This window comes from Nothobranchius furzeri, chromosome 12, assembly GCF_043380555.1.
Source record: "Nothobranchius furzeri strain GRZ-AD chromosome 12, NfurGRZ-RIMD1, whole genome shotgun sequence".
In the NCBI taxonomy this organism is placed as follows: Eukaryota; Metazoa; Chordata; class Actinopteri; order Cyprinodontiformes; family Nothobranchiidae; genus Nothobranchius; species Nothobranchius furzeri.
In genome coordinates, this window is record NC_091752.1 from 23,697,664 (window position 1) to 23,725,392 (window position 27,729).

General features: G+C 41.6%; 2 protein-coding genes across 2 annotated transcripts; one reads left to right on the forward strand and one right to left on the reverse strand.

Annotated features, from left to right (window-relative positions):
* Positions 1–3,233: 3,233 nt before the first annotated feature.
* fbxo9 (F-box protein 9) lies at positions 3,234–17,704 on the reverse strand. The gene is made up of 13 exons (XM_015976375.3): positions 17,531–17,704; positions 16,860–16,931; positions 14,992–15,114; positions 14,858–14,915; positions 14,611–14,710; positions 10,582–10,712; positions 10,398–10,512; positions 10,186–10,304; positions 4,600–4,690; positions 4,168–4,263; positions 3,982–4,075; positions 3,753–3,907; positions 3,234–3,676 (listed from the first exon to the last, which is right to left on the reverse strand). Exons 1-13 carry the CDS (start codon positions 17,531–17,533, stop codon positions 3,568–3,570), a joined length of 1,266 nt encoding a protein of 421 aa, XP_015831861.1. The 5' UTR covers positions 17,534–17,704; the 3' UTR covers positions 3,234–3,567.
* A 3,086-nt stretch (positions 17,705–20,790) lies between these two features.
* On the forward strand, positions 20,791–27,726 carry cilk1 (ciliogenesis associated kinase 1). Its single transcript, XM_054750007.2, has 14 exons — positions 20,791–20,936; positions 21,585–21,845; positions 22,003–22,057; positions 22,875–22,996; positions 23,088–23,167; positions 23,863–23,995; positions 24,846–25,017; positions 25,141–25,308; positions 25,385–25,759; positions 25,849–26,057; positions 26,135–26,277; positions 26,349–26,465; positions 27,139–27,240; positions 27,323–27,726. The coding sequence occupies exons 2-14, from the start codon at positions 21,745–21,747 to the stop codon at positions 27,472–27,474; spliced, it is 1,929 nt and encodes a 642-aa protein (XP_054605982.2). The 5' UTR covers positions 20,791–20,936; positions 21,585–21,744; the 3' UTR covers positions 27,475–27,726.
* The last annotated feature ends 3 nt before the right edge of the window (positions 27,727–27,729 follow it).

Genomic DNA, 27,729 nt, shown 5'->3' on the forward strand with positions numbered 1-27,729 from the left:
TCTTGGGGGGCTTTTTTACAGCAGATATCTTAAAGCGTAAAACAATGAGAGGTTAACGAACCAATTAAAGCAGCTACGTTCCTGGATTGTCATTAACACACCTGTGTGTTTCCTGTAACAACGGATCTGTTTACCTGTTAAAAAGTGTCACATTTAAACCCAGCTGTACTTCAGGCTCTTGTGCCACCTTTTTATTGAGCAGAGGTTAGACATTTGCATCAAAACATTCATTTTTATTTTTATTTTATTGCCTTCCTATGTGACCACATTCCTCTTGAGATTAGCTGACTGACTAATAAGAAATTTTCATGGAAATGTAAAAATAATTTTTCAGCCATGCGAGGAAATCTGTCCCGTCTCACACTCTGATGTTTTTGGTAAACAGTGTTTTTATATGCACCGATTTGTTTGTGTGTATGCACAACAACACACCTAGAGTGCTCCAAACTCCATTTTCCAGTTTATTCATGACACATTTTCATCCTTGTTATTTAAATAAAAATATGCCTCAATTTGTTATCATTTAACTGACGTTAAAAGCACATTTTTGTAAGGGTAAAACTTTGTTTTTTGCTATTTTTCAAACTAAAATGTAGGCATTACTAGCAAAACTTTGGGTTAGACCTTAAATTAAGGGTCCCTTTATAACATTACTGTTAGTGCATTATTAAGCATTAATAAACAAATATCCCTTTATTAACACTACCTAAATCACTTAATTTCTTTTTTTTAATCTCAAATTAGCAATGATCTTTCATTTGCTTTATGGTATTTTATAATTTAATGACTATTTTTCTGATTTTAATATATTTCTTTCTTGATTTTATGACTTTATGATTAGTTTTGTTTTGATCCATGTGAAGCACTTTGCGATTTTCTGTCTGTGATGAGTGCTTTATGAATAAAATGTACTTACCTTTATTATTAACTATTAAGTGTCCTTAAGGATGGGACAAAGGTGTCTGCTTATTAATGCATTACATAATATGGTTAAGCAGTCGTTAATACTTTATTTAAATGTTTATTAATGCTTTATAATGCACTAACATTAATAAAGGGACTCTTATTGTAAAGTGTCACTAAAAACTGTAACCTGCTTTTTATGTTGGCTAATTTTACGACTTGTGAGGAAATCTGAATAGGATTGTTTTGATACATGACCGTAAGAATGATGAATCTTAATTTTATGACTATATTCCATCTAAAATAATAGAAATGAAACTGGTAAGAACAGCATCTGGGAGGAAATGAAGATCTAGAACATGATTTTTTTTTCTGATTTATTGTGAATTAGAAGTTAGCTTAAAGCTTCTGACATCTTAGCTAAAACTCTGTTTTTAGTAAATCTGCTTCATGTTGCTTCTACTTCCTGTGACCTCCGCTGTTGTCAGTGTGGACATCTGATGTGTAAAAGTGTTTGACTCCACAGAACTGCAGACTCCGTGAAATCAGACGCAAACCTCAGTTCAAATGGAGAAAATCAAAGAGCTCATTCCTCATCCTAAAAGTAAACCAAACATGTTTTTGATTTTATTTCATAGAAACCTGCGTGTATGTTTAATAGAAGAATTTTCTGTTAAAATGTTTATTGATAAAGGCCAAGGATGCATTAATGAATGTCACGTTCATCATTTATTTATAATTTATTTTTTAGAGATAATGCTTTTTGACCTGTGCTTTATTCACTGTAACACATTAAAAACGAGCAAAAGTTGTGAATCTTGTTTGTAGGCATATTTTTTTATTTGGAAATCAATTACGTGAATAAAAATACAATAAATATTTGAAACAGCTGTAACAAAACAAGTAAAATCTGATGTTTTAAGCTGTTTTAAATGTGTGGTTCACTTGTTTGGTCAATACATTTGCAGTGGTCTCTAGTAGGAATGAATGCCTTGTAGCCAGGTCATACTTGGGGAAAACAAAGCTCCAGTGCACCTGTTTCAGGAAGTAGAAGTGAGTCACATGATCAGAGCTGAGCTTTAGACAGAACCATCTGATTGGATAACAGCAACTTTGTTTGCTCTGCAATGTTGATGTTTAATCGCCACAAATCACACAAGCCTGAAGGAGTTCTGCTGTGTGTGGTGGAGTTGCTGATGCTAACAGTTAGCTTCTACTAGCCGAGACGTTCTCTGCCGTTTCCCGGGCACTAAACCAACAACAGCTTTCACGTTAAGCCTGCATTAAAAATTCAGAAATAGTCATTAAAAATGATTTTCAAGTGAACCACATCTTTAAGGGTTAAGAGACCCAGAAGTCCTGTAGACATGTTTTGATTCACATGCTTCAAACAATTTGATTAATGTTTGCTGTTAGCAAATACTCCAAATTTTGATATATTTTATCTTCTTTAGCTTACTATGAAAATACATTTTAACATAGAATATGGTTAAAATCCAAACTTTGCTAAAATTGTAAGAGGATTTATGAAATTCCTAAAAATAACAGGAACTTAAGTTTCTATAAGATGACAGTGACAAAATATTTCCTGTTTGTTGTTTTACTTCCTGGATTTTTTGTTTAGCGTGGTATCTGACCCTCACTTCTGATTTTAATATGCGAGTGACTAACAGGCTTCTGCAGACCTGAAGAGGTGATTCAACCATTGAACCAGGTGTGTTGGAGCAGGAAGCAACCAAAACACAGTGGGTAGGAACCCTCAAGGGCCCAGGTGGTACATCCCTGGTGTAGAGATGAATGACTCGCTGTGTCAGCAGTTTTAAAATTGAATAAGAAACGAGACCGACTTAAGTCCTATAACCTTTGGATTTGTTTTGTTTTAATAAAAGCGAAAAGAAGTTCTTCTGGTTGTTTTGAGATCTATTTCCTCTGTTTGGTTTCCTGGGAAACTTTCACTTCCCAAAATCCAAACAAGAGCAGGACTTCTTCAACCCTATGAGTCCAAAACCTGAGGGAGTCTGATGTGAAAACAAAAATAAATGCTAACTGAAACTTTTTTTTCTACAACCATTCTGCAAAATCCTCAGAAAACCTGCTCAAATCAACATAATTTTTATCCGACCCAGCTCATCTTTTTCATAATTTCTTTCCATAAATCCTATCGACTATGCTCGCTATTGGTTCCCAGAAAATGTAATATGTGGATTATATCCCTGAGTGCACCGAGAGACAAATGCTGCAGAAATCAGATCTGGGACGTCTGTTCCCTGTGGTTGCAGAACAGGAAATTTATGCTCGAGTCATCATCTCACAAATAAATCTCCTTAACATTTTTGCTCATCTTTGTTTATTCGAGGACAAAAGTGCACAGCCAAAAACAAAGACAGTGTGAACATTCATTGCTTGGAGCAGGTGGGGAAAGGTTGCTAATTAATTTAGCTCTCAGCTAATAATGCAAATTTCTGATTATCAGAAAATAAGAAGCATCCTAACAGGCAAACCTGAAATGTAACATGCTTGCATTTAGGAGGCGGGACTCAAAAAGCAACACCCTAATCCTGCTGCAGCACAAAGTAAACAGACGGGGGTGAATGCATTTTATTTAAACGGTGAACCAGCGTCGTTTGCAGACGTGGCGGGATCATGCGGCGGTCTCGCTGCTGCTCACAGAGGTTGCTCAGAGGAAGCAGTGTAACTCTTCACACGTGCAAAGGAGAAGGGCGTGTACATCTTGTCAAGGTCGAACGCCGTAATCACCGTTTCTCCAGTTAGTCTGAAAACAATGACTATTATTAACTACTGGAAAAAATACACTTTTTTCTAATCTTTTTGACACTGTTGAGTCTTACTTGTAAGTAATGTGGCAGGAGTGGTGAATCCACACAAGCTTATTGAAGCTCTGATGTCCCCTGGAGGTCAGATGAAGTCCCACATGGAAGATGTGTTCAGCCTCTGGAGCTGGGTTCCGCCTGCAGAACCGATTCCTTTGAATCTCTGCAGTTTTCTGCCAACAAGACGTACAGTTTACACCAGAATCTGACATCTGAATCCTACACATCCTGGCAGGCATTTCCTCACCTCCTCCTTTTTCTTGCAGACAACAGCAAAAACTTTGGTTTGATTATCCGTCTCTTGCAGCAGGCGGAAATGACCGAGCAGCACAGAATCCATCCTGTCAAATAAAAGAAAATCAGCAAATGTCATAATTACAATGCTGTTCTTTACTCTGTAGCATCTGTTTACTAGGAGTTTGCAGAGATGCACCTGGTGTTTCTGGTACGCAAGCGGGAGACGACAGACAACGGGTCCTCGGGGGTGGTGAGCATCAGGACTTGGCCATCAGGGAAGAACCGGAGATACCTGAGAGCACAGTGTTGAGTGCACCAGTAAAATTTATTTTAAAGTTTATTTATTTAACGCATGATGCCTTTTTTCATTCATCACCTGTGCAAAAATATCTGGACCAATAAAAGTATCGTGAAGGAACCTTTTTGCTAAAGTCCTGCAAAAAATATGTTTTTTATCCAGCATCTTCTCCAGAGTATTTTGCAATAACATTTGTGAATACATGAAAAGGGCACTGAAATAAATAAATAACATCAAAATGCAACATGGAAGTTGAAACCAGAACAAGTTTTAGGTCCCGCCCCCTCCATGTAAACAGGACATTCTTAACTGCGGGGCCTAAATAATCACCTGAAGAACTCGACCTGATGGCACGCCCTATAAAACCCGTCCAGAGACTTCTCTCCTTGACGAACATACGAGGTCTTGCTGATATAAACACCTGTCAAAACATATCAATAGAAAATAAAATGACTTCATTGAGTGTTGCAAAAATAAAAGGTCCTTAAATTCTACTTTTTAAATGCAACATTATTTTATTGCAGACTGTGGAACCATTTGTTTATTTCCACGTGTTTTAGTTATCGTAAAACCTTGTAATGTCAAAAATAAATAAATATCCAGACACTGAAATGTTGAGATATTTAGTGTTATGATACTGAACACTAAATATCGCAAAATTTCAGTGTCTGGATATTTATTTATTTTTGACATTACAAGGTTTTACGATAACTCTTCACAAGCAAACCAGTGTTGATACTGAATTGAGCTCCTCCTTGAACCGTCACCTTATCGTGGTGGAGGAGTTTGAGTGCCCTAATGATCCTAGGAGCTATGTTGTCTGGGGCACTTTGTGCCCCTGGTAGGGTCCCCATGACAAATTGGTCTTAGGTGAAGGGTGAGACAAAGAACGGTTCACTGGATCTTTTATGGAGGTAAAGTCAAAGAGTCGGAGTACCCGGCCCGGAGGGTTACCGGGGTCCCACACTGGAGCCAGGCCTGGGGTTGGGGTCCGTGAGTGAGCGCCTGGTGGCCGGGCTTTCGCCCATGGGGCCCGGCCGGGCCCAGCCCGAACCGGATACATGGGCTCATCCAACTGTGGACCCACCACCCGCAGGAGGAACATGAAGGGTCCGGTGCAATGTGGATCGGGTGGCAGACCAAGGAGGGAAACTTGGCGGTCCGATCCCCGGACAAGAAAACTGGTTTTTGGGACAAGGAACGTCACCTCGCTGGCGGGGAAGGAGCAGGAGCTTGTGGCAGAGGTTGAGCGGTACCGGCTAGATATAGTTGGACTCACCTCGACACATAGCATTGGCTCTGGAACCCAAGTCCTTGAGAGGGGTTGGACACTCTCCTTTGCTGGAGTTGCTCCGGGTGAGAGGCGGAGGGCTGGGGTTGGCTTTTTGTTAGCCCCAAGACTCTCTGCCTGTATGTTGGGGTTTACCCCGGGGGACGAGAGGGTAGCTTCCTTGCGCCTTCGGGTCGGGGAACGGGTCCTGACTGTTGTTTGTGCTTATGGGCCAAGTATCAGTTCAGAGTACCCACCCTTTTTTGGAGTCCCTGGGACGAGTGCTAGATAGTGCTCCATCAGGGGACTCCATTGTCCTGCTGGGGGACTTCAATGCTCACGTGGGTAATGACAGCTTGACCTGGAGGGGTGTGATTGGGAGGAACGGCCCGCCTGATCTGAACTCGAGTGGTGTTTCGTTATTGGACTTCTGTGCAAGCCGCAGTTTGGCCATAACGAACACCATGTTCAAACATAAGGATGCCCACCGGTACACTTGGTACCAGGGCAGCCTAGGTCGCAGATAAGACTTTGTAGTCGTATCATCTGACCTGCGGCCATATGTTTTGGACACCCGATTGAAGAGAGGAGCGGAGCTGTCAACTGATCACCACCTGGTGGTGAGTTGGATCAGATGGCAGGTGAAGATGCTGCGTAGACCTGGCAGACCCAAACGCATAGTGAGGGTCTGCTGGGAACGCCTGGCAGAAAAACCTGTTAAGACGGTCTTCAACTACCACCTTTGGCAGAGCTTTGACCGCGTCCCGAGAGCAGTGGGGGACATTGACTCTGAGTGGGCCTTGTTCCACTCTGCGATTGTTGAGGCGGCTGCTGCTAGCTGTGGTCGTAAGGTGGCCGGTGCCAGTCGTGGTGGCAACCCCCGTACCCGCTGGTGGACACCAGAGGTTCGGGGCGCTGTTAGGCTGAAGAAGGAGGCCTACAGGGCGTGGTTGGTCTGTGGGTCTCCGGAGGCAGCAGACAGGTACCGGATAGCCAAGCGGGGTACAGCAGTGGCAGTTGCCGAGGCAAAATCTCGGACGTGGGAGGAGTTTGGTGAGGCCATGGAGAAAGACTATCGATCGGCTCCAAAGAGGTTCTGGCAAACTGTTCAGCGCCTCAGGAGAGGAAGGCAGCAAATCGCTCACACTGTTTACAGTGGGGATGGGGAGCTGCTGACGTCAACTGGGGCTATAGTCGGACGGTGGAAGGAATACTTCGAGGAGCTCCTCAATCCCACCTATGCGCATTCCGAGGAGGAACCAGAGCCGGGAGACCTGGGGATGGACTGTCCAATCTCAGGGGCAGAAGTTGCTGAGGTAGTCAAACAACTACACAGCGGTGGTGCCCCGGGGGCAGATGAGGTTCGTCCTGGGTATCTCAAGGCTATGGATGTTGTAGGGCTGTCATGGTTGACACATCTATGCAACATTGAGTGGTCATCGGGGGCAGTTCCTGTGGAGTGGCAGACCGGGGTGGTGGTCCCCATCTTTAAGAAGGGTGACCTGAGGGTGTGTTCCAACTATAGGGGATCACACTCCTCAGCCTCCCTGGAAAGGTCTACTCCATGGTACTGGAGAGGAGGGTCCGATCTAGGGCTGGGCGATATGGCAAAAATAGAATATCACGATTTTTCCAATATTTTATCACGATTTCGATTTTATCAGGATTTTTTCTCCATGAATAGCATAACTTCAATTGCGTATTAAAGAAGAGAAACATTGAATAAATAAACATTTATTCATATTAGGGATAATCAGCACAGTGCTAACACACTTATATTTTAAACTCACACCAGAGATGATAAAAGCCCTGAGAGAAACAATTACAAAAATCAGTTTTTCTCGTTTTTCAAGTAACTTAACATAAATTAAAATCGTAAACATATTTAAAGTGCAAACATGTCAATTGCAAACGTATTGTGCAAACATTAACTTGTTCAAAATACTATGTAGCTCCCAGTTGCTCATGTAGTGGATAGTTAAGCTCAAATACGGCTCTGATGTGCGGCTGGACCAGAGATCGCTTGTGGTAGCAAAAAAACTGTGCATTCTGAATATTTTCTGCAACAAGTCTCTAAATAAAGTAAAATTTTCCAGTGCAGATTGGAGACAACCCATAGAAGCACTGATTTGATCTCATCTCAGAGAAAAATAGAACAGGTTAGATGCACCTAATAAACAAAATTACTAACAAACTCAGGAATCTTTCTTTGCTTCACTGTTCTGGTGCTGAGAATATCACTAATGCGGATCAAAGGAGATACACAGATGAATGCACCTCTTATTATTTGGAGACTACATTTACTGCAGCTGGCAGAGGCAGAGATTGTTTCTATTGATACACGGATTTACAGAATAATTTTAAATGTTAATAGGGGAAGACTGCAGGAGGGAGCGGTAAATTACAGGGGGTCCCCAACAAAAACAAGAAACTACGAGTCTGATGAAACCCGCTGGTTTTCCATCAGGCAGTCACGGGGCAGCTCCAGCGACCCAGTGACCGAGCTCAGTCCGGTACCGACACCGGCTCGGCAGAGGGTGAACGAGCCGAGGCGGCGTCGTGCTCTGCTTAAGAAGCGGTGTTATTTTCCTGCTTCAGAAGAAGCGTCCAACGTGTTTTTATGCTTTCTCCGAGACATGTCACGTCACTAAGTTGTTAGCGCCGCGCGCTAAGGAAACCCTGCGTTCCTCTTCGGAACGTGTCGCTCAGCCGCGGCGAAGCCATGTTTGTTCACACACAAATGAAAACAAGCGGGGCACTAATATATTACTATGACTCACTCTGATTGGTTAAGGGTCAAACAAAGGCGTGTCATTCACCTGAGGTAAGTTCCCTTTTCATTCAGAGGCAGAAATTCAACAGCAGAGCTGTGAATCGTGATAAAACGGTCTCTCAAAAATGACAGACCGTCAGATGTGTAGATCGTAAAACGGTCTAAAATCGTCATATCGCCCAGCCCTAGTCCGATCGATAGTTGAATCTCAGATTGAGGAGGAGCAATGCGGTTTTCGTCCTGGCCGTGGAACTGTGGACCAGCTCTATACCCTTGCAAGGGTGATGGAGGGGGCATGGAAGTTTGCCCAAACTAATCCACATGTGTTTTGTGGATTTGGAGAAGGCTTATGACCGTGTCCCCAGGGGCACCCTGTGGGGGATGCTCCAGGAGTATGGGGTGGGTGGCTTTCTGTTAAGGACCATTCAGTCCCTTTACCAGAGGAGCGTGAGTTTGGTCCACATAGCCGGTAGTAAGTTGGACCTGTTCCCGGTGAGGGTTGGACTCTGCCAGGGCTGCAATTTGTCACCGGTTCTGTTCATTACCTTTATGGACAGAATTTCTAGGCGCAGCTGTGGTGTGGAGTGTGTCGAGTTTGGTGGCAGGAGAATCTCGTCTCTGCTTTTTGCGGATGATGTGGTCCTCCTAGCTTCATCCAGCTCTGACCTTCAGCTCTTGCTGGGTAGGTTCGCGGCCGAGTGTGAAGCAGCTGGGATGAGGATCAGCACCTCCAAATCTGAGACCATGGTTCTCGACCGGAAAAGGGTGGCTTGCCAACTCTGGGTCGGGGGAGAGGTCCTACCTCAAGTGGAAGAGTTTAAGTATCTCAGGGTCTTGTTCACGAGTGAGGGTAGGAGGGATCGGGAGATCGACAGGGGGATTGGTTCGGCGTCTGCAGTGATGCGGACGCTGAGCCGATCTGTCGTGGTGAAGAGGGAGCTGAGCCAGAAAGCCAGGCTCTCGATTTACCGGTCGATCTACGTCCCAATCCTCACCTATGGTCATGAGCTTTGGGTAATGACCGAAAGAACGAGATCGCGGATACAAGCGGCCAAAATGAGTTTCCTCCGTAGGATAGCCGGGCTCAGCCTTAGAGATAGGGTGAGGAGCTTGGACATTCGGGAGGGACTCGGAGTAGAACCGCTGCTCCTCCGGATCGAAAGGAGCCAGTTGAGGTGGTTTGGGCATCTGGTCAGGATGCCTCCTGGACGCCTCCCTGGGGAGGTATTTTGGGCATGTCCTGCCGGCAGGAGGCCCCCGGGTCGACCCAGGACACGTTGGAGAGGTTACATCTCCAATCTGGTCCGGGAACGCCTTGGGGTCCTGCCGGAGGAGCTGGTGGTGAAGGCCGGGGAGAGGACTGTCTGGAGCTCCCTAGTTGGGATCCTGCCCCCACGACCCGGACCCGGATAAGCGGAGGAAGACGACGACGACGATACTGAATTGAAGCCATGCATTGATTTATTTGTACTGACTTTATTTACTGTATTTCTTGTGTGTTGCGATTCAAACTCCGACCGCTAGGAGGCACCACATTTTACTGCCGTCATTCTGTTGGAATGATATATCATGATGAAACTAGATATGTTTTAGAAGTGTCCAGGCTGAGTTTACAATAAAGTTCAGTCTTACAAATATCATCTAGCTTCTAGTATCGCAGTATATCATGTTGCATGTACAGTCCAGCTTTTATTCACAAGCAAACCATTTTTGACTAATTGTCTTTTAGCGTACTGGATTCTTAAGCCCAAAAGGATCGATACAAATAAAAACATGATTTTATTTCATATTTGGGACCAGTGATGAGTCTCAAGTTTAACAGGGCACATAGCAGTGCAACATCAAAGAAAAAAGAATAGTAATTAAGCATTACCATCAAAACGAACATGCGGCCTGTGCAGAAACATCTCCCTCCAGGAGTTGAAGGGAACAGGTTTGGTGCAGTTGCATCCCCATATTCTCGTGCAAGCCGAGCGCCAAATCTCAGGATCCCTGAGGAAAATTACAAGTTTGATCTCCGTATTTGCTGAGCAGGAACAACCGGAGATCTCCCACAGCACGTGGCTCTGTCACGTCACCACTAACCTCGCACAGATGTAAAATCCTCGACACACCAGCGACAGCTGCTCCAGGGTACGCATGTCCAGATCACTCGACACAACCCATCGAAATATGTACATCAGGATTTCACGTGGCAAGGCTGCAGCCAAACATAAGAGTTTAAATCACGATATTGTATTTGTCGATTACTTCAGCTGCTTATTTTTACCTGAAATGTGCGTCTGAGTCATTTCAAGCTCAGGAGTACAGATCTTTGGAAAGGAGCTCTCCAGAGTGAATTGCTGCTCGAAGTAGGCGAGCAGATCCTCGATCTCCCCATCAGCATCGCTGTCTTCGCTACTACATAAGACAAAAAATTAAAGTGACTATGTGTAGTTTTTACTTTCAATCTCTGGAAATATCCATCAAAACTTTGTTAAAAATTAATAAAATGATGCCCAGTTGTTGAAAAATCCAGGCAGCTTCATAACAGATAACCATAAAAACCAGGTCTAAAACACATAGGGCGCGAATCTAAGGCTCTGTGGGACGCCATGTTTTATGTGAGGAAGCTCGGGGTCCTGCTCCTGCTAATGACCTCATACTAGATGATTGGCTGGACGTACAACTTATGGAAGTTATGGCATCCTGTTGCTACAAGTAACGTAAGCATGTTGACACAAAAGATTTTGATTGGTCTGGACAAATTTGTAATTTGTAGTCCTTGTGGTTGTAGTCCTGCTCTTAAAAACAATAACAATTTTAATTAAAAAAGACATTTCGGGGAAAATATGTTTATATTGCCAAAGAAAATGTAAAATAAAAGCAAACATATCAATTGATAAATGGAGACCGAGCAGCTCTGATTTAGATGAAATGGGACAAAATTTAAAATAACTAACAGATAACAAGTATACAACAATTTTAATGAATGAATAGATTTATTTATATTAGAACTAACAAAATAAACAGAAGAACTCCACATTTATAAAAATGGAAAGCGCTGCTAATTATGTAAATACATTAAAAAATGTTCACATATAAGAACTGTAATGACCATTTTTGGTTCTTTTTAAAACACAGGAAAGGTTTCTCTTTACCTTGCTAACGTTTCGTTTGCCGACTGCAAAACATCCTCAGAGCTGACGCTGATGGTGGCGTCACTTCCTACTCCGTTTATCCGCGGGCAGCAGAGGACGTTGTCGCCCTCTGTTGCCCGCTCTCCCCTCTCCGATGATGCAGTCCCATGCACGATCCAATGAGTAAACTCCATTGTCTCTGTTCATGGTCCCACATCCACGTCTCCTTATCTCTATAGCTTCCTTTATCCATCTTTTGTATTTCTGTTGTTCGGTGTTTATGATCCTTGTGTTGTCCCAGTCCATTATGTGGTTTTCTCTTGTGCAGTGATCTGTTACGGCTGACTTCTTTATTGTGCTTTCTGCTTCTTTTCCTGCTCTTGTGTGTTTTCGACTTGTTTCTTTCTCGCACTCCTTTCTATGTTCTATTGTTCGTGTGTTGAGTTGGCGTTCGGTTTCTCCTATGTATGTTTTATTGCAGTTTGCATGGGATTTCATAAACGACTCCACATTTATGTCCTGCTGGTATCTTGTCTTTTGGGTGTACTAGTCTGTTTCTAACTGTTGTGTATGGTTTTGTTGGTGTGTTTATATTGTGTTTTTTCATTGTTGCTCTTATTTTTTCTATTATTCCTTTGATGTATGGTAAGGTTTTCACTGGATTTGGTTCGTCTTTCTGGGTTTCTGGTTCTTTTCTTTCTTTCTGTTGTTGTTTTCCTTTGTTTATTGCCCATGTCGGGTATCCGCAGGTCTTTAAAGCGTGTTATGTGTGTTTGTCCTCTTGTTTACGGTCTCTTCTGCTACCATGTTTGCTCGGTGATATAATGTTCTGATTACTGACATTTTGTGTATGGTGGGGTGTTCTGATGTCCATAATAAATATTGGTCTTTGTGTGTTGGTTTTCTATGTGTATTTATGTTTAGGGTCCCGTCGGTCTGCCTGCTTGTTTTCATGTCCATAAATGCTATACTGCCTTCTGTTTCTGACTCATATGAACTTTATGTTGCCTGTGTCGTCAATGTTATTCAAGTGTTGTGTTAGTGTTTCTGTTTGTCCTTTGGGTATGATTTCCAGTATGTCGTCTACGTAGCGTTTCCAGAGATTTATTTTGCAGTTTGGGGGGGCAGTGGCTATGGCTTTTTGTTCTAGGTCTTCCATGAAATACTCGCACAGGGTAGCTGATAACGGGTTACCCATGGCGAAACCTTCCAGTTGTTTGTATATTGTGTCATCATACAGTATGTGAAGTAAGTGGAGTTAGCTACCAGTCCTATCAGTTGTGCTATTTCATCTGCTGTGAGGATTGTTCTTTTGTGTAAAGTTTTGTCCTGTCTGATTCTGTTAACTACTGTGTCTATGGTTTTTGGGGTTGGTGTTTTTGTGAACAGGGACGTGACGTCATGTGAGAAGAGTATGTCGCTGTCTTCTATTGTAGTCTTTTTTAATTCTTTTGCAAGTTCTATGCTATTTTTGCAGTGTTGATCTGTGTTACCTAATAACGGGCTGATGATTTTGTTGATTTCTTTTGCCATGTTGTATGTTGGTGTACCTATGCTGTCTACTATTGGTCTAAGTGGGGTGTTTTTTTGTGTATTTTTGGAGTTCCACATATTCTTGGTATTATGTTTGCTGTCTACCGAATCCAAACATCTACCGAAGCCAAATTCCTTGTAAATGTAATTTTACTTGGCCAATAAATCTGAAATCTGCTGTAGGAATCCAGTGTTTGTACATTTTTTTCTGTTATTTTGCCTTTTTCTTGTAGTGGCTTCAGTAATTTTTTCATGTTTTTCTTAATGCTTTCTGTTGGATCTTTTTTAAGTATTTATCAATTTATCCATCAATTTCCCTCTGGGATTAATATAGTATTTTTGAATTGAATTGAATTGTAGGTATTTTTGTCCTAATATCTGTTTCATCTGTTGTTTATATTTTTCTTTGTCCATAACTATTGTGTTGTTCGGTGGTTCAAACACAGAACAACAGAAATACAAAAGAAGGATAAAGGAAGCTATAGAGATAAAGAGACGTGGATGCAGGACTATTAACAGAGACGATAGCGTCTATACATTGGATCGTGCATGGGACTGCATCATCGGAGGGGAGATCGGGCAGCAGAGGGCGACAACATCCTCTGCTGCCCGCGGATAAACGGAGTAGGAAGTGACGCCACCATCAGCGTCAGCTGAGCTCTGAGGATGTTTTGCAGTCGGCAAATGAAATGTACGTCAGCAAGCTAAAGAGAAATCTTTCCTGTGTTTTAAAAAGAACCAAAAATGGAATTAGAAACTAAACACAGTAAGAACACACCAAAGATGTTTAAAGAACTGTAATGATATGAGTCTGATGTTGGTTTTATGTAGTTTCACATTCTTTAAAAAACTAAGAAAATTTGGTGTTTTATTAACAAATTAAGAGTTATAAAAGAAACATTTAGGTTGTAAGAAACATGCATTTAATAACAAAACTGTTAAACTCTGTCCAAAACCTACGTAAAAGAAGAGGATGAAAAAAGAGACGGAATATGTTTTGGCCGAGAGGTATTGCCATAATATGACGCCATCAGCAGGCGCAAGACCCCTGAGCAGATCTGGTACCCACACCACCAGAGAACTACGATCAACATTGCATTCTCTTGATGGAGTTAACTTAAGGACCATCAAAGTCGGAGGAGTCACGCCGAGGTCGCATGCTCTCTACTCTACAAGTAACATTTGCCGTAATATTTTCTTTAAGCTAGCGACAGTCACAGCGATGTGGTGTAAATCTACCCTGAGATGTATGAACTGCACCCTAGCACCACACACTGCCACTTTGACGAATAATGAATTAACCAGTATTAGGGTTGGTCAATAAACAGAAAATGTATCGTTACCAAAATTTCTGATTCTTATCGAGATAATTTTTCCCATGCCAATAAATTTGATAATAAAAAATTAAAAGATGTGTGTAGGTTGGAAACATTTATGACCCTTTGAGAGGCTGTACCACCTTGAGTCACATAATGTGACTCAACGTAACACACGCAACAGCCCCATCTAGTGGGCAACTTGAGTTTCTGCGCATACCTGCAGTTCTCGTCCATTTATCTTTATCGAGGTGAAATCCTCAATATATTGTGATATTGATTTTAGGCCATATCGCCCAGTCCTAATCAGTATAATAAAAGGTAACTTACAAGTTGTCCTCAGCCTTGTTTGCATCAGTAGGACGGCTGTAGTTGATTTTAAACTCAATGTCAGGATCGAGCTGCATCGCCAAGCGGTAGAACTTGATGGCTTCAAGTTGAAACGTGAAAATAAATTATACATATTTTAAAAATCCAGATCTTCATTTATGTTTAAAATTTTTGAGAAAACTTTTAAAAACTCAGACCTTCTGAGTTATTTTTTCACATGATCACTTCCTAAATGCTGCTTATGTACCTTCATAGACAGCCCCCGTCTGCTCCTTCTGCACAGCTCTCAAGAACAGCTTTGTGGCCTGATGAAACAAACATCAAACCAACTTTTTTTTCTGCACAAAATAGCATATACTTTAAAAAAAGTGAAGAATTTACTTTTTCTTCTCTAACTATTTCTTGTGTCCACTTCAGATCTTGAGCTCGCAGGTGTCGGCCGCTCGACCCAGAACTCGGTTTGAGTTCAGACATCCACTGAGCTCTGAAGGCGCTGAGCTCCAGCTGCAATAACAACACAACAGTTGATAATACTAAACTTTTATTCCTTTTATGACTGCTGCATCCATAAACTGTTCAGACTACTTCCATCAGGAAGGAGGTTCTGCAGCATCTGGTCCAGAACCAGCAGACTGAGAGACAGCTTTTTCCATCAGGCCATCTGAACACTTCGCAGACACCTCACCCTCACTACTGAAACTCCAACATTACACACTCCATACTGTACATTAATGCCACTGTTTTGCACAAACCAACCGCTGTATATTTTATATCTCTTATTTTATTGTTTACTTTATTCATTTGTAAAATATGTATGTACGCATTATACACACACTCACACGCACACATGTAGAAAAATAAAATACTTAGCACACACATTTAGGAATGTATATACCTTACATACTATATATATTATTACTTAGATTAGCCATTTTTATATTTTGCTTGTTTTTACATTATTGTATTTTGCACAACTGTTGCTGTGAAACTCTCACACAAGAATTTCACTCGCATGTACTGTACCAGTGTACCTGCACATGTGACGTGACAATAAAAGTGATTTGATTTGCAGGGTTTACATCTATTAGCAACAACATCCACTTATCAATCAAAAAGAAGAAAACACATTTTCTATGTATTTCATTAGAGGTAGACTGGTGTCGGCCGATGCACTGAGCCAATATTTACGACACAACAGTGCACAAAATTATGACTTAACAGTTGGTTACATGCAGAGTTAAAAAAAGATTTTGGATTCAGATTCAGGAATTTTGTGCATCAGATGATATGATTGGGGACATTTTATCACAAATGAGGTAGAAAACGTTGACATCGGCCGTGAAAATCGGCCCAAACATTGGCCATCGGCTGATCATGACAGCTTCATATCGGCATTGGCAATAGAAAAAAAAAAACACATCAGTTGACCTCTAGTTTTAATTAATAATTTCATATTTTAGTAGTAATATTGATATTGTTAATAATAGTAATAACCATAATTATAGTTAATTTCTTGAATATTGTCACAATCATACAGGAGCCGGACATTCCTGACTATTATAATATCCATAAAATCTGCACTGACGCATTCTTTTAAGCATGTTGATATATCTGGGCACCAGAAGCATTAAGAACGGCTATTCGGCTAGGATTCTTATTTTTTGTAAATATTTTTTTATATTTTCAGATGTTTCCTTACGTGTCTGGTGTTTTCTGTTGTTCCATGACAATTCCCAGTAATGAAACTGTTGTTATGGTAAAAGCTTCTGAAGAGGAAAGTGATGATTCTGATGATGATGCATAAGATGGGAGCTTTAAGATCAGGACTTTTGAGACCTACTGTAGGTCATTGGAGCGCTCCTGCACCTTTGATTTCAGTGTCCCGCGTTAGTAAACCAAAGTAACTTCCTACAGTTTGAACTGTAATCTGATTACGTGTAGTCATTGGTAATAAAAGTGGTTTGAGGTCACTGTTGTATATTTATTGTTTTTACAATATTCTTATCCATCATGTTTCAAGTACAGTGAAAAGAATTGCAAATGTCAGAGGTCACAACAGTACCCACGAGTGGACATTTTCCCGTGTGGTTCAAAAGTGTCCTGCCTGAGACGCTCCCACATCTGCCAATCCGGCAGATGAAGGTCAAAGTTTCCCACAAACATAGAGATCCTATAAGTGAATGTACAACAGCTTTTATGTCCATGAGTGTAGCAGCAACTGTGTTTTCAGACCATTGACGAGTTCTCACCTGGATATTTGGCTCATCTGAACTCTCATCTTCATCCTCTAAAATACCTCCAGTACCTGTGTTGTCTTCAGCCTGTGTGAAGAAACAAGACAGCAGCACTGGGTACTGTAGTCTGGTTCAGGGAGATGGAAAAGTCAGGATGAAACTATGCATTCATTGAAGCGGCAGTCCTGTCGACAACAAGCCCTGTCATCCTCTGCACTTTGGACTTGAACGCTCCATGAAAAACACCTGTAGCTTTTCATGGCTGCGCGGGTTTAACAGTAAAACTGTTAGAAACGACATTCGCTTAGTGTCTAACATATGTGAGTTGTGATATGCGGTATAACAAATTACCTACCTACCTACTTCTGGATAAGACAGGTTTATTAATAGTGTGTGATTTCAACTAGCTAACTGTTGCAATCCACTGGCTATATTATGCTAACATGTCTAGTATAAACGAAACATTTCATGATTAGTTAATTCAACTTGGAGCTAACCTCTGGTTACACATTCATTATTTAGTATCTGTAACTCTGGTTACAACCCAACCAACTAGCTAACTACCTAACCAGTGCTGACTAGTGAACGTTCAGGTTGCCTTTAAAGGAAGCTAATTAATATTAGCTACGTTAGCTAGCGAGCTAACTTGTTTATCTCTGATTAGCGGGTAAAACACGGCGACCTACCATGACACTTTTAACAGTCGCTTTTCTTTTGTCTTCGCAGGTGATCAACGGTACCGTTTACAGGTCACGGTCGGAGAAACGGACCACACAGCGGACATATTTACGAGCTCGCAGGAACGCAGCCATTTCGCAGAGCGGCCTGGAGCCTCGGTGCTACAGGAAGTGTGGTGAGCTGGACGGAGCTCCGGGAGAGAGTTGCACTGAAACGTAAACAAACCAGAAAAACATTTTGTTCACATGCTCAATCATCCTCTACTCATATTTTATACATAGTTGCTTTGTAAATTTGCTAAATGAACCGAAGTAAACATGCAGATAACTAATTAAATGTTTTGTGAATTCTGTGCATGTTTTTTTCCTCCAACAAAGCAGGAGCTATTCTAAACCTAAATATTACAGAAACAGCAAACAACTTTTAAATGAGCGATCACATTGGAATATTTGAATATATTCAGCCAGCATCAAAATAAACATTGGTACCCCTGTGTCTTCAGTGCTGTCCTGTTCCCAAAAAAGAAAGAAAATGGTCTTTTATATAGCACCTCTCAAGATAAAAAGCATGAGGCGCTTCTCAAGAACATAAAATAAGTATAAAAACACATTTAAAAAAATATTAAAAATTAGAAAAATAAAAACTGTGATTAAAATTGTAAGGAAAGGGAAAGAGGGAACTCAATGGATCCCAGGAAAGGCAGAGTTGGTAGATAGAGCAGAATAAGGAGAGGCTGATGATGAAGATCACGCAAAAGCCAGCCTGAACAAGTGAGTTTTCAACTGCTTTTTTGTTCTTCCCTGACTGTTCTGCATCCCAATTGGACAACATCATCCTGAAGTTGCTGAAGACACTGCTGTGATAGATCTCATCAGTGGTGAGGATGAGGCAGCCTACAGGAGGGTGGAAAGGCTAGTGTCACTGACGGACATCAACCTCATTGTGAACACAGACAAGACCAAGGAGATCATAGTGGGACACGAGGAAAGAGAGGAGATCATATTGACTGTTTTTCCAGGACCTTGATGTGGAGAGAGTAATCAGCTTTAAGTCCCAGGGGGTCCACATCAGTGAAAAGCCACCTGGAACATCACACATGTGATGAAGAAGGTTCAACAGTGGCTGTGCTTCATGTGGAGGCTGAGAAAACTTTAGGTGGTAAAGACTGCTTTTAAGATTACCAGGACTCCACAACAGATCATTTACCATGGAATAGTTGCCACCTTTATCTTCAGAGACCTCATCCACCAGCAACATGAACTAACCCTAACCCTAAGATTAAAGTCCCATAGTCGTCACACACACTGGTGTGGTAAAAATTGTCCTCCACATTTGACCCATCCACATGGAGAGTGGTGAGCTGCCTCTAGGCCAGCTCAGTGGCCTAGTGGTAAAGTAACCAACATCTTCAGGTACCAAAGTAGGAAATGCAGGATGATAAGACAACAAAACTTTATTCCCCAAAGCCTGTAGACTCTAGCCTGGCAAGCCAGACTAAATAAATGTATTATTTAAACTTTGCAAAGCAAGAATTTGGTGTAGTTCACTAGGCCAATTGAACTGATAACCATGGAGCTTTACCCCGGTGCATGCACTGTTGGCCTGTTTATTTATTTATAGTTTTTATGTAATATTGGGGTTACCCAAACATCCTGTAAAATCTACACTTCACTGAATCTTGCTCGACATGTAGCAGCTAATATAGCACATTACCTGCACAATTATCTATACATAGCTGATATTCTGCATAGCTTACACTTCCCACACTTTATATTTTGATCGTTTTATTGTATTTTTGCATGCTTCTTTTGGTTTAATTTTTATTTGTATATACTTAAATGTATACTTTTTTGCATCTAGTGCAGCAAAGTAAGAATTTTATTACAGGAAACACATTTCCTTACGGTTTGTTTGACAACAAAACTTTGAGTTGAACTGGGTTGATGAATTAATTTTAATGTCAAATTAGTGCAAATGTGTCTAAAGCCAGAACAAGGCTCCTAGGTGTTTAGGATCCCCCACTATTTAAATAATTCAAACTACTTTTTAAAAGAGGCCAGTGAGGAGTTATGATGTAATAGATATATTCCTCAAAGCAACACCTGCAACTGAATTAATTACTTTTTATTAGCATTTGCATTTCCAGAAAACTAGTAGGCTTTTTAAGTTTGAGCTATTCTGTTCCTTGCAACATAAATAATAAACAATACAAATTGCACAAGATTTTTTTTATTTACCTAGTTGACAGTTAAGGGAGCTTTAGTGGAAATTAAAAGTTTTCATTAAGGCTAAATTCCTCTAAGTTTAATTGTAAACACATGTACTATCTGCATCCCATATTTCTACAAACAGTTGATTAAGTTTTCAACAAATCAAAGCTCACTTGATCAGTTATGTGTATGCATGTAGTGTAGTGTGTATGTGTTTATTTATTTATATATTACATTTATTTATTTGTTATTTTTATGTGAAAATATTTATATTCATGCATGGTCAGATAGAAGACTAAAACACAAAAACATCAGATGAAGACTGAAATTATGACATTTGATGCCTTTGAAGATATAGAGGTCTACTTGTTTGTTTTTATCTCCATTCTAATTCACGAGATTCTGCTATCCCCCCCACCCCAACATTTGTTCTATATTTATTTGTGTTGATTGTAAAACAAAAAAAACCACAGAGCTAAGTGAAATAAATTATATATATATATATAAAGTCCAATCTGTTTATTTCTTTAGATAAATAAGGTTAGTAGCATGTTTTACAAAACTGTGCACAGGACACAGATTTTAATCAAAGAAGATTGCAGAGGAAGATAGTTCTCTGTAGATCACATCCGGTTTTGCTTGACGTCTTTTTGGTGATGGATTTGTGTGTGTGTGTGTGTGTGTGTGTGTGTGTGCGCGCGCGCGCGCGTGTGTGTAGGGTGTAAATTTATTAATTGAGAATTCGCGTTAATTTTAATAGTAAGCGCATTAAACGCGCGTTTTGGCAGCTATCCTGGAACGGAGTGTTACATTGTTTCTGGTCCCTCAAAAAGGGATGAAAAAATCAAGAAAATACTAAATAAATGTGAAAAATCTGAATAACCACCCAAGATCCAACCTCTGTATTTTAAAACGTGCCGTTGTGCGGGACACAAAGTACACAAAGGCATGCTTGTTTATTTCCCGCCTGAGGAAAGCTGTGATTTGTAGTGAGAAAACAGGGAAACAACGGTTTTTTGTAATAACGCGAGATTTTGTGGAGCTCTCCGACGGAAGGGCCTGGCTGTTTGATAATTGACGTTCAGTCGTGGACATCTGGGATGTTTATAAAGAGATTAATTGAATACACTACTTTTTAAAAGCACGTAGCTAAACATCGACTATACAAATGTCGGGATAGGTGTTGTCGGTTAGAAGCAGACAGGTGAGTTTTATGTCGCTCCTTTTATTGGGTGTCAGTTAGGATCATCCCTGCTAGACAACGGTTGTCTCTGCATCGCTGTTTTTATCAGAAAATGCTACGGTGCGGTTAGTATCTGCTTTACTTACATGCCAAAGTTTAGCATCAAACAGCCTGGTAGGTTTTAGTAACACATCTGATTATCTGTATTTACTGTATCACCCATGATGCTTTGAGCTTTTTTTAGGCACATTTACCTTAATTGTGATTGGTGTTTTTTTATTGTCCTAAAAAGTTGTAACAACAATAAAATGTGGAAAAATACTCCCAGTCAACAACTACCAAAGAAAATTAGGATAAATGTATGATCTCAGCTTTTTTTGGTGGTAATATGAAAAGTATAATCATATATTTTCCATAATTTCGTATTAAAAACCGAAAAAAAATCTATAACTATAAGTAGAAACTGGCAGTTTTTCTTTCATAAATTTTGTCAAAAATGGTGCAAGCATTTGGATAATTTATTTAAACTTTAAATGAGTTTAATGGTTCTTTTGAAACTCACAAGCAACTACTGAGGAGATGCACATTTATTAGTAGCTTGTGCTCGGTAGTAATCATGGAAAACTAACATTAGTTCTTGTTTTATTTTTGGATCCATTCACCATGAAGGAGGGACGTTTGTGACACCATGAGTCCTCCAGCTCAGCCCACGGTCTTCTGCATTTGTCACAGGAAAATCTGGTTGCACTCAGCAGTAGGAGCTGAACACGTCCATTTTTCCTCCTAATTCTTGTCTTGCCTTGAGGAAAAATATGAGAGGACATGCACAATGAATAGATACAACACCATCAGGCAGCTCGGGGATGGCACCTATGGATCGGTCAGCCTCGGCCGCAGTCTGGAGTCAGGAGAGCTGGTTGCTATAAAGAAGTGAGTATTTGGCAACTTCCTCATTTTTTAAGAGCTTGTGATCTGTGCAGCATTGTGTGCTGACTTTCTAATTTACCTAATGACATGTAGAAGAGATGCTGTGCAGCAACATGAAGCAATGATTAGAGGTAATTCAATAGAAATCTGTATTTTCCAGAATGAAACGAAAGTTCTACTCTTGGGAAGAATGCATGAACCTTCGAGAAGTCAAGGTAAGTTTCACCAGTCATATGAGAAAATAAACCAGACAAAACAAAAATGTTACCCGTATCATTAACCTTGGTTTTACCATAAACGGTACAAATTTACCTGTCACAATCAGTGGTGCTGCCAGAGAAATTTCTAGGGGTGGCAATGCCCCCCAGCCACCGTTTGTGGGCACCACTAATCAAGAGTGTTGATGGGCATCGCTTTAGTCATTATTTTAATTTATGAACTTAATTCATCATGAAATATACAAATGCTGATTTGTGTGTGATGTTATTAGTTGACAAATAATTCAGTACATTTTTCCCCATACCAGTTTAATATGTTACTGTTCAGATTTCCTCCCACCAGCACACAGAGCAGAAGGTGATTCTTGTTTTTATTTTAGCTCCTGGTCCACATGACCACCTGATCCTTTCTTTGTAGAGCTTGGTCTTATTGTAGCAAAACATAAACATGCTGAGGGTCCTGCTGAGTAGTTCACAATTACAGCATGTCACTGTTGGCTCTCAAAGCCTTTTTTCAGCTTCTCCCTTTTGACTAAAACTGTAGCATGGTTGAACATTCATCATCCCGGTGCATCCCGCTACCTTTTCAATTTTCAAGAGCAAATCCCTCTTTTGCAGCATTTTCCCCCCAATAAACTTCACTATTTTCTTGAATTTACCCAAGAAATAATGGTATGGATAGCTGTAGGTAGAGCGTGCCTTTGAATGTGACCTGTTTGCTCTCCCTCCAGCATGGTCAAGATTCAATTATTTACTCCCGCCTTTACTTCCTGTTTGTACATTTCTTACACAACCTGTTTCTTTATTCTTTCAGTCACTAAAGAAACTCAATCATGCAAATGTGATCAAACTAAAGGAGGTCATTCGAGAAAATGATCACTTGTACTTTATATTTGAGTACATGAAGGAGAACTTATACCAGCTAATGAAAGATAGGTGTGTACATTTTGGCGTTTTTGCACAATTTATGCACATTTGAGGAAAAAGCTCGATGTTTTCTAAATTGTTTTCTCTTTTCTTGCTCTAGAGCACGTTTGTTTCCTGAATCTGCCATCAGAAATATTATGTTTCAGATCCTGCAGGGACTCGCATTTATCCACAAACATGGTGCGGATGCTTCTCAGTCGTGGTACGACTAATGGGCTCGACACACGGGAGGCGACAAACGACCGCGATCAGCGAAATTTGTCGCTGTCGCTTTTATTACCTGTCACACGGGAGGCGATCCGCGGCAGCGGCCAGCGGCAAAGCCGTCTACGCGTTCTGTTCCATGACGAAATCCAAACTTCCGTTGTTTTGTTTGGCTGTGTCAGGTTGGAGGGAATTAAGGTTATTTAAGCGGTTCAGAGTTAATAAAGTGGTAGATATGATGTTTCACAAGGTGCTGCTAGAGTTATGTGAAATCTTACTTCTGATTTTACTATAAAACATAATAATAATCAACTTCTCCTCCATGTTTGCTCGGAGAAGTGCGGAGCATCCTGTCCGCTCATTGGTCAGTGAATGAAACCTCCGTTGATTGGTCCTCGCCCAAGCGACAGCGATGAAAAGTTGAAAATGTTTCAACTTTCTGGGATCGCGTTGCTGGGTCGCACGTGCACGACACGTGCACGAGTGCAAACTTTCACACGCACGTTTTTCGCGTTTCGCTTGGTGGGAGGGAGACCCGCGATTATCGCTTTGTCGCGCATGTCTCATTGAAAATGAATGGAGGAGAGGCGATGTCGCCTCCCGTGTGTCGAGCCCATAACGGTTAGTCCCATCGGAGTGAGGAGGATGATGATGTATTGTGTCTCCACCAGGGTTTTTCCACAGGGACATGAAACCGGAGAATCTTCTGTGCATGGGTCCAGAGCTGGTGAAGATAGCCGACTTTGGACTCGCCCGCGAGATCAGATCTCGACCACCGTACACAGACTACGTCTCAACTAGATGGTGAGTTGTAAATGGCCTGTATTTGTATAGCGCCTTCTTAGGGGTCTACAACCCCCCAAGGCGCTTCACAACACAATCAGTCATCCACACACATTCACACGCTGGTGGGGATAAGCTACGATGTAGCCACAGCTCAGCTGACCTGGGGCGCATTGAGAGAGTTGAGTCTGCCGTACGCAGGCACCACCGGTCCCTCCGACCACCTCCAGCAGGCAAGGCGGGTTAAGTGTCTTGCCCAAGGACACAACAGCATTCTATGGTGGGAGCCGAGATCAAACCTGCAACCTTCCTATTATTGGACAACCCTCTCTAGCTCCTGAGCTCCTGTTGTAAACATAACGCATACCTGTGGAGGACTTTCACTGCCAAAATAGACAATAAATAAATACATTAAGAAATAGTACAAATAAACACATGAAGAAATACCAATGGAAATAAGTAAATAAAAATTTTGGGGGGAATAAATCAATAAATGAGGAAATAAAATTGTGAATAAATGAATGTGGAAATAAAAATGGACAAATAATATATGAGGAAAGAGTTAAATTAAATATTAAACAAATTAATGTGGCAATAATTGAAAAGATTAAATATAAGAGGAAATAACAGTGAAAATAAATAAATGCATTTCTAAATAAAAATAAAAAAACTGAAAAATATTAATTTTAAGAAATAAATCTATCAATTAGGAAAGAAGGAAATAAAGTTGTATCCTAAATTAATGAAATAAATTTTGTTTTTAATAAATATATTTGGAAATAAATACACATTATTTACTGTTAGGGCAGGAAGAGTCCTTCATACGTACCTGCTTTAGCTCAAATGAAAGGATGTTTTGTTTCTGGACCAGGTACAGAGCTCCAGAGGTGCTGCTCAGATCCACATCCTACAACTCGCCCATAGACCAGTGGGCAGTCGGCTGCATCATGGCGGAGCTTTACACGCTCAGGCCTCTTTTCCCCGGATCAAGCGAAGTTGACACCATATTCAAGATTTGCCAAGTCCTGGGGACACCAAAGAAGGTGGTGATACGATCAATGAAATAAAATAAAAAACAAGAAAAGTGACAACATTCAAGCAAGTTTATAAGTTGAACTCTGTTAAAAGTGGAATAAAACGTTCTTCAAACGTTTTTCTCCTTTTAGAATGATTGGGCCGAGGGATACCAGCTGGCGAGTGCCATGAATTTTCGCTGGCCTCAGTGCGTTCCCAATAATCTGAAGACATTGATCCCAAATGCCAGTCCTGACGCCATCCATCTGATGATGGACCTGCTTCAGTGGGATCCCAAGAAGAGACCAGCCTCTGCTCAGGTAGCATCCATACTGCTCTCACGTCCAGGCAGACTCAATAAAAGCTAACTCTGCTTGCTCTAATCGTTTTTTAAAGGCTCTCAGGTACTCCTACTTCCACGTGGGCCAGGCTTTGGGAACTCCTCAGCAGATCCTGGATCAGGGCAGACCTCAGCTCGGCCTCGTGCATCTGCAGACGCCCTTACAGACGCAGCAGCAGCAGCCTCTGCTGTTGAAGCCAGTGCCCCCCTCCCAGCCTCCGCCTTCTAACCAGCACAGCCCTCCCTCCAGGCCGCTCCATCAGATCCAGACCTCCCCTGCACCAGCAGCTGCCCAGCCGGCAGCTTACCAGCGGCACACGGAGCTGGTTCGGGAGCAGCAGCAGCCAAAGCACATCCTGAAACAGGAGCAGATGGAGGGAACCCCTCAGCGCCGTCTCCCTTACATCGTAGACAAGGGCCACCAGGAAAAGGTGTGGAAACCTTTCACGTTTTTATGGAAGGAAGCCTTTTGGGATATTCTGAGCTTGTCTAACACCCGTGGTTGATGTTTGTTTTGTAGCAAACGCAGCAGGATGTACACAATTTAAGCCTGCTTGGCTATCAGCTGAAGCCTAAAGGAGGGCGGCGGCGTTGGGGACATGCAGCTGGACACGTTAAAGGAGAAGACTGGGACAACTACGAGGAGACTGATCCGTACTCCATCAGTATCCTTGGAAAACCTAACTTCTCATCAGAGAAGTCGAGACAAGGAGACGACTCTCTGAGCAGGTGATGCTACTGATCACTCGGGTTATGTACGAAGTGTTTAAAAAACATAAATCTACGACTGGTTTGCTTCTCTGCAGGTTTGGAACTGTTCTGGATTTCAGTCGACGCAGCGGAAAAGAAGATGCACCTTTAAACCTGAACAAGACCGCAGCCTATCAAGAGCCATCAAGAACGGCCTCTGCCAAGCAGCATTACCTGAGGCAGTCCAGATATCTACCTGGTATTATACGCTTCTTTTTTATTTGTGATTTTAATAAATATTGGTCAGTAATCTCTTCTTGTCTCCTTCAGGCATCAGTACTAAGAAGAACGTAGCCATGAATGCCAGTAAAGAATTCCCAGGAAGCCATTATTGTGGCAGCAGCAGTATTCCGTTTGGAGGGACCCTGCCAAGCAGAGGAGCTCATGGTAACATCGTTGTAACCATTACCTTGCTTTTCTACCGGGTGCGTAATGTGGCGCGTAGTGTAAGCAGAGCGTGATGATGTCTTCCCCACAAACTCAGCAGCACGCACATTCCCACCGGGAGCATTTCAGGTATGAAACTGCAGCGAATGCTTTCCACGCTGTTGGTCCTGCAAGGTCACAAAATCACCAGAGAATTGCAAGACCGTTCAGGACTTTGGCAGTTCACGCTATAACGAGCAAAGAGAAGGACGGCGCAATGTATCAATGTGATTTATTATCTGTTCTGTTTACAGGTAATGATGTAGTTTTTTTTTTTCATTATTCAGAGACTGGAAATCTGCACACTTTTATTTAGAAATTTTAAGGATGTTTTACACTGCTTCTGTGTTTGACTTCCTGTCTCTTCCGAACTGGAAGCGCAGCACCTTACTCTGAGTGAATTTAGCGAAGCTGAACGTCACACTTCTGGGATGCATCCAAAACACGACGTGACGCTTCGCAGGCGGGGGAAACGGACCCATTAACTCTAACGGTGGCTAATTGCTGCGCACTACCTTTCGAGAACGTTAAGCAACATTAACACATCCGTGGAAAGGCCCGGTTACGACATATCACGGTCAGCAAGATTCAACCCAACATTTTAATTTAATTTTATTTTATTTTTGCTCATCAGGCACAAATACGATCCCAGGTGATTACATGCCATCATTTTACAAGAAAGACAACGGCTCAGTTGGTCACAGCAGAGGCCGTCAGGGTGTTTCCATGGAAACAAGTGAGCTCTAATATCTGTTTTTGCTTCTGTCTGATGACCCTTCACAAACTGTTTCCCTACACTTATTTATTTATTTTTTTAGATTATGCAACTTGGCGGTCTGGCCGGAGCCACATGAACCCATCGGCCGGCGTGCCGACAGCCAACAAGAGCAGCTCCAGTCTGCTGCCTCGCCCGCCGCTACAGACCATTCATGGACGAACAGACTGGTCAGCCAAATACGGACACCGCTAGCGGCTATTTGTATTCTTACAAACTCTCTCACTTCCAAAGAGTAGTTGTTTTTAAATTCTGATCTGTACATAAATGCTCTACAGCAATACGTTTGGTTTATTGTGTGTATTATGGATGCTGTGTGATGTAAAATATTGGATTGTGAATGCAGCCCCTCAGTGTTTCTGTATTATACATATATATATATGGAGAGGTTTCACCTCACTTTTGTATTGTTTACCCACTTATATGCATAAACGATATAAAACCTCACTG

What these genes read in the sequence shown, in the direction of transcription:
- cilk1 (XM_054750007.2), top strand. Translation starts at nt 21,745, where the DNA reads ATGAATAGATACAACACCATCAGGCAGCTCGGGGATGGCACCTATGGA. An exon ending in GACTACGTCTCAACTAGATG is followed by an intron (nt 23,996 to 24,845) that starts GTGAGTTGTAAA and finishes TTTCTGGACCAG; the next exon opens with GTACAGAGCTCCAGAGGTGC. An exon ending in GGGTGTTTCCATGGAAACAA is followed by an intron (nt 27,241 to 27,322) that starts GTGAGCTCTAAT and finishes TTATTTTTTTAG; the next exon opens with ATTATGCAACTTGGCGGTCT.
- fbxo9 (XM_015976375.3), bottom strand. An exon ending in CAGATGAGCCAAATATCCAG is followed by an intron (nt 15,115 to 16,859) that starts GTGAGAACTCGT and finishes TTGTTATTGCAG; the next exon opens with CTGGAGCTCAGCGCCTTCAG. An exon ending in GGATTTTACATCTGTGCGAG is followed by an intron (nt 10,305 to 10,397) that starts GTTAGTGGTGAC and finishes AATTTTCCTCAG; the next exon opens with GGATCCTGAGATTTGGCGCT.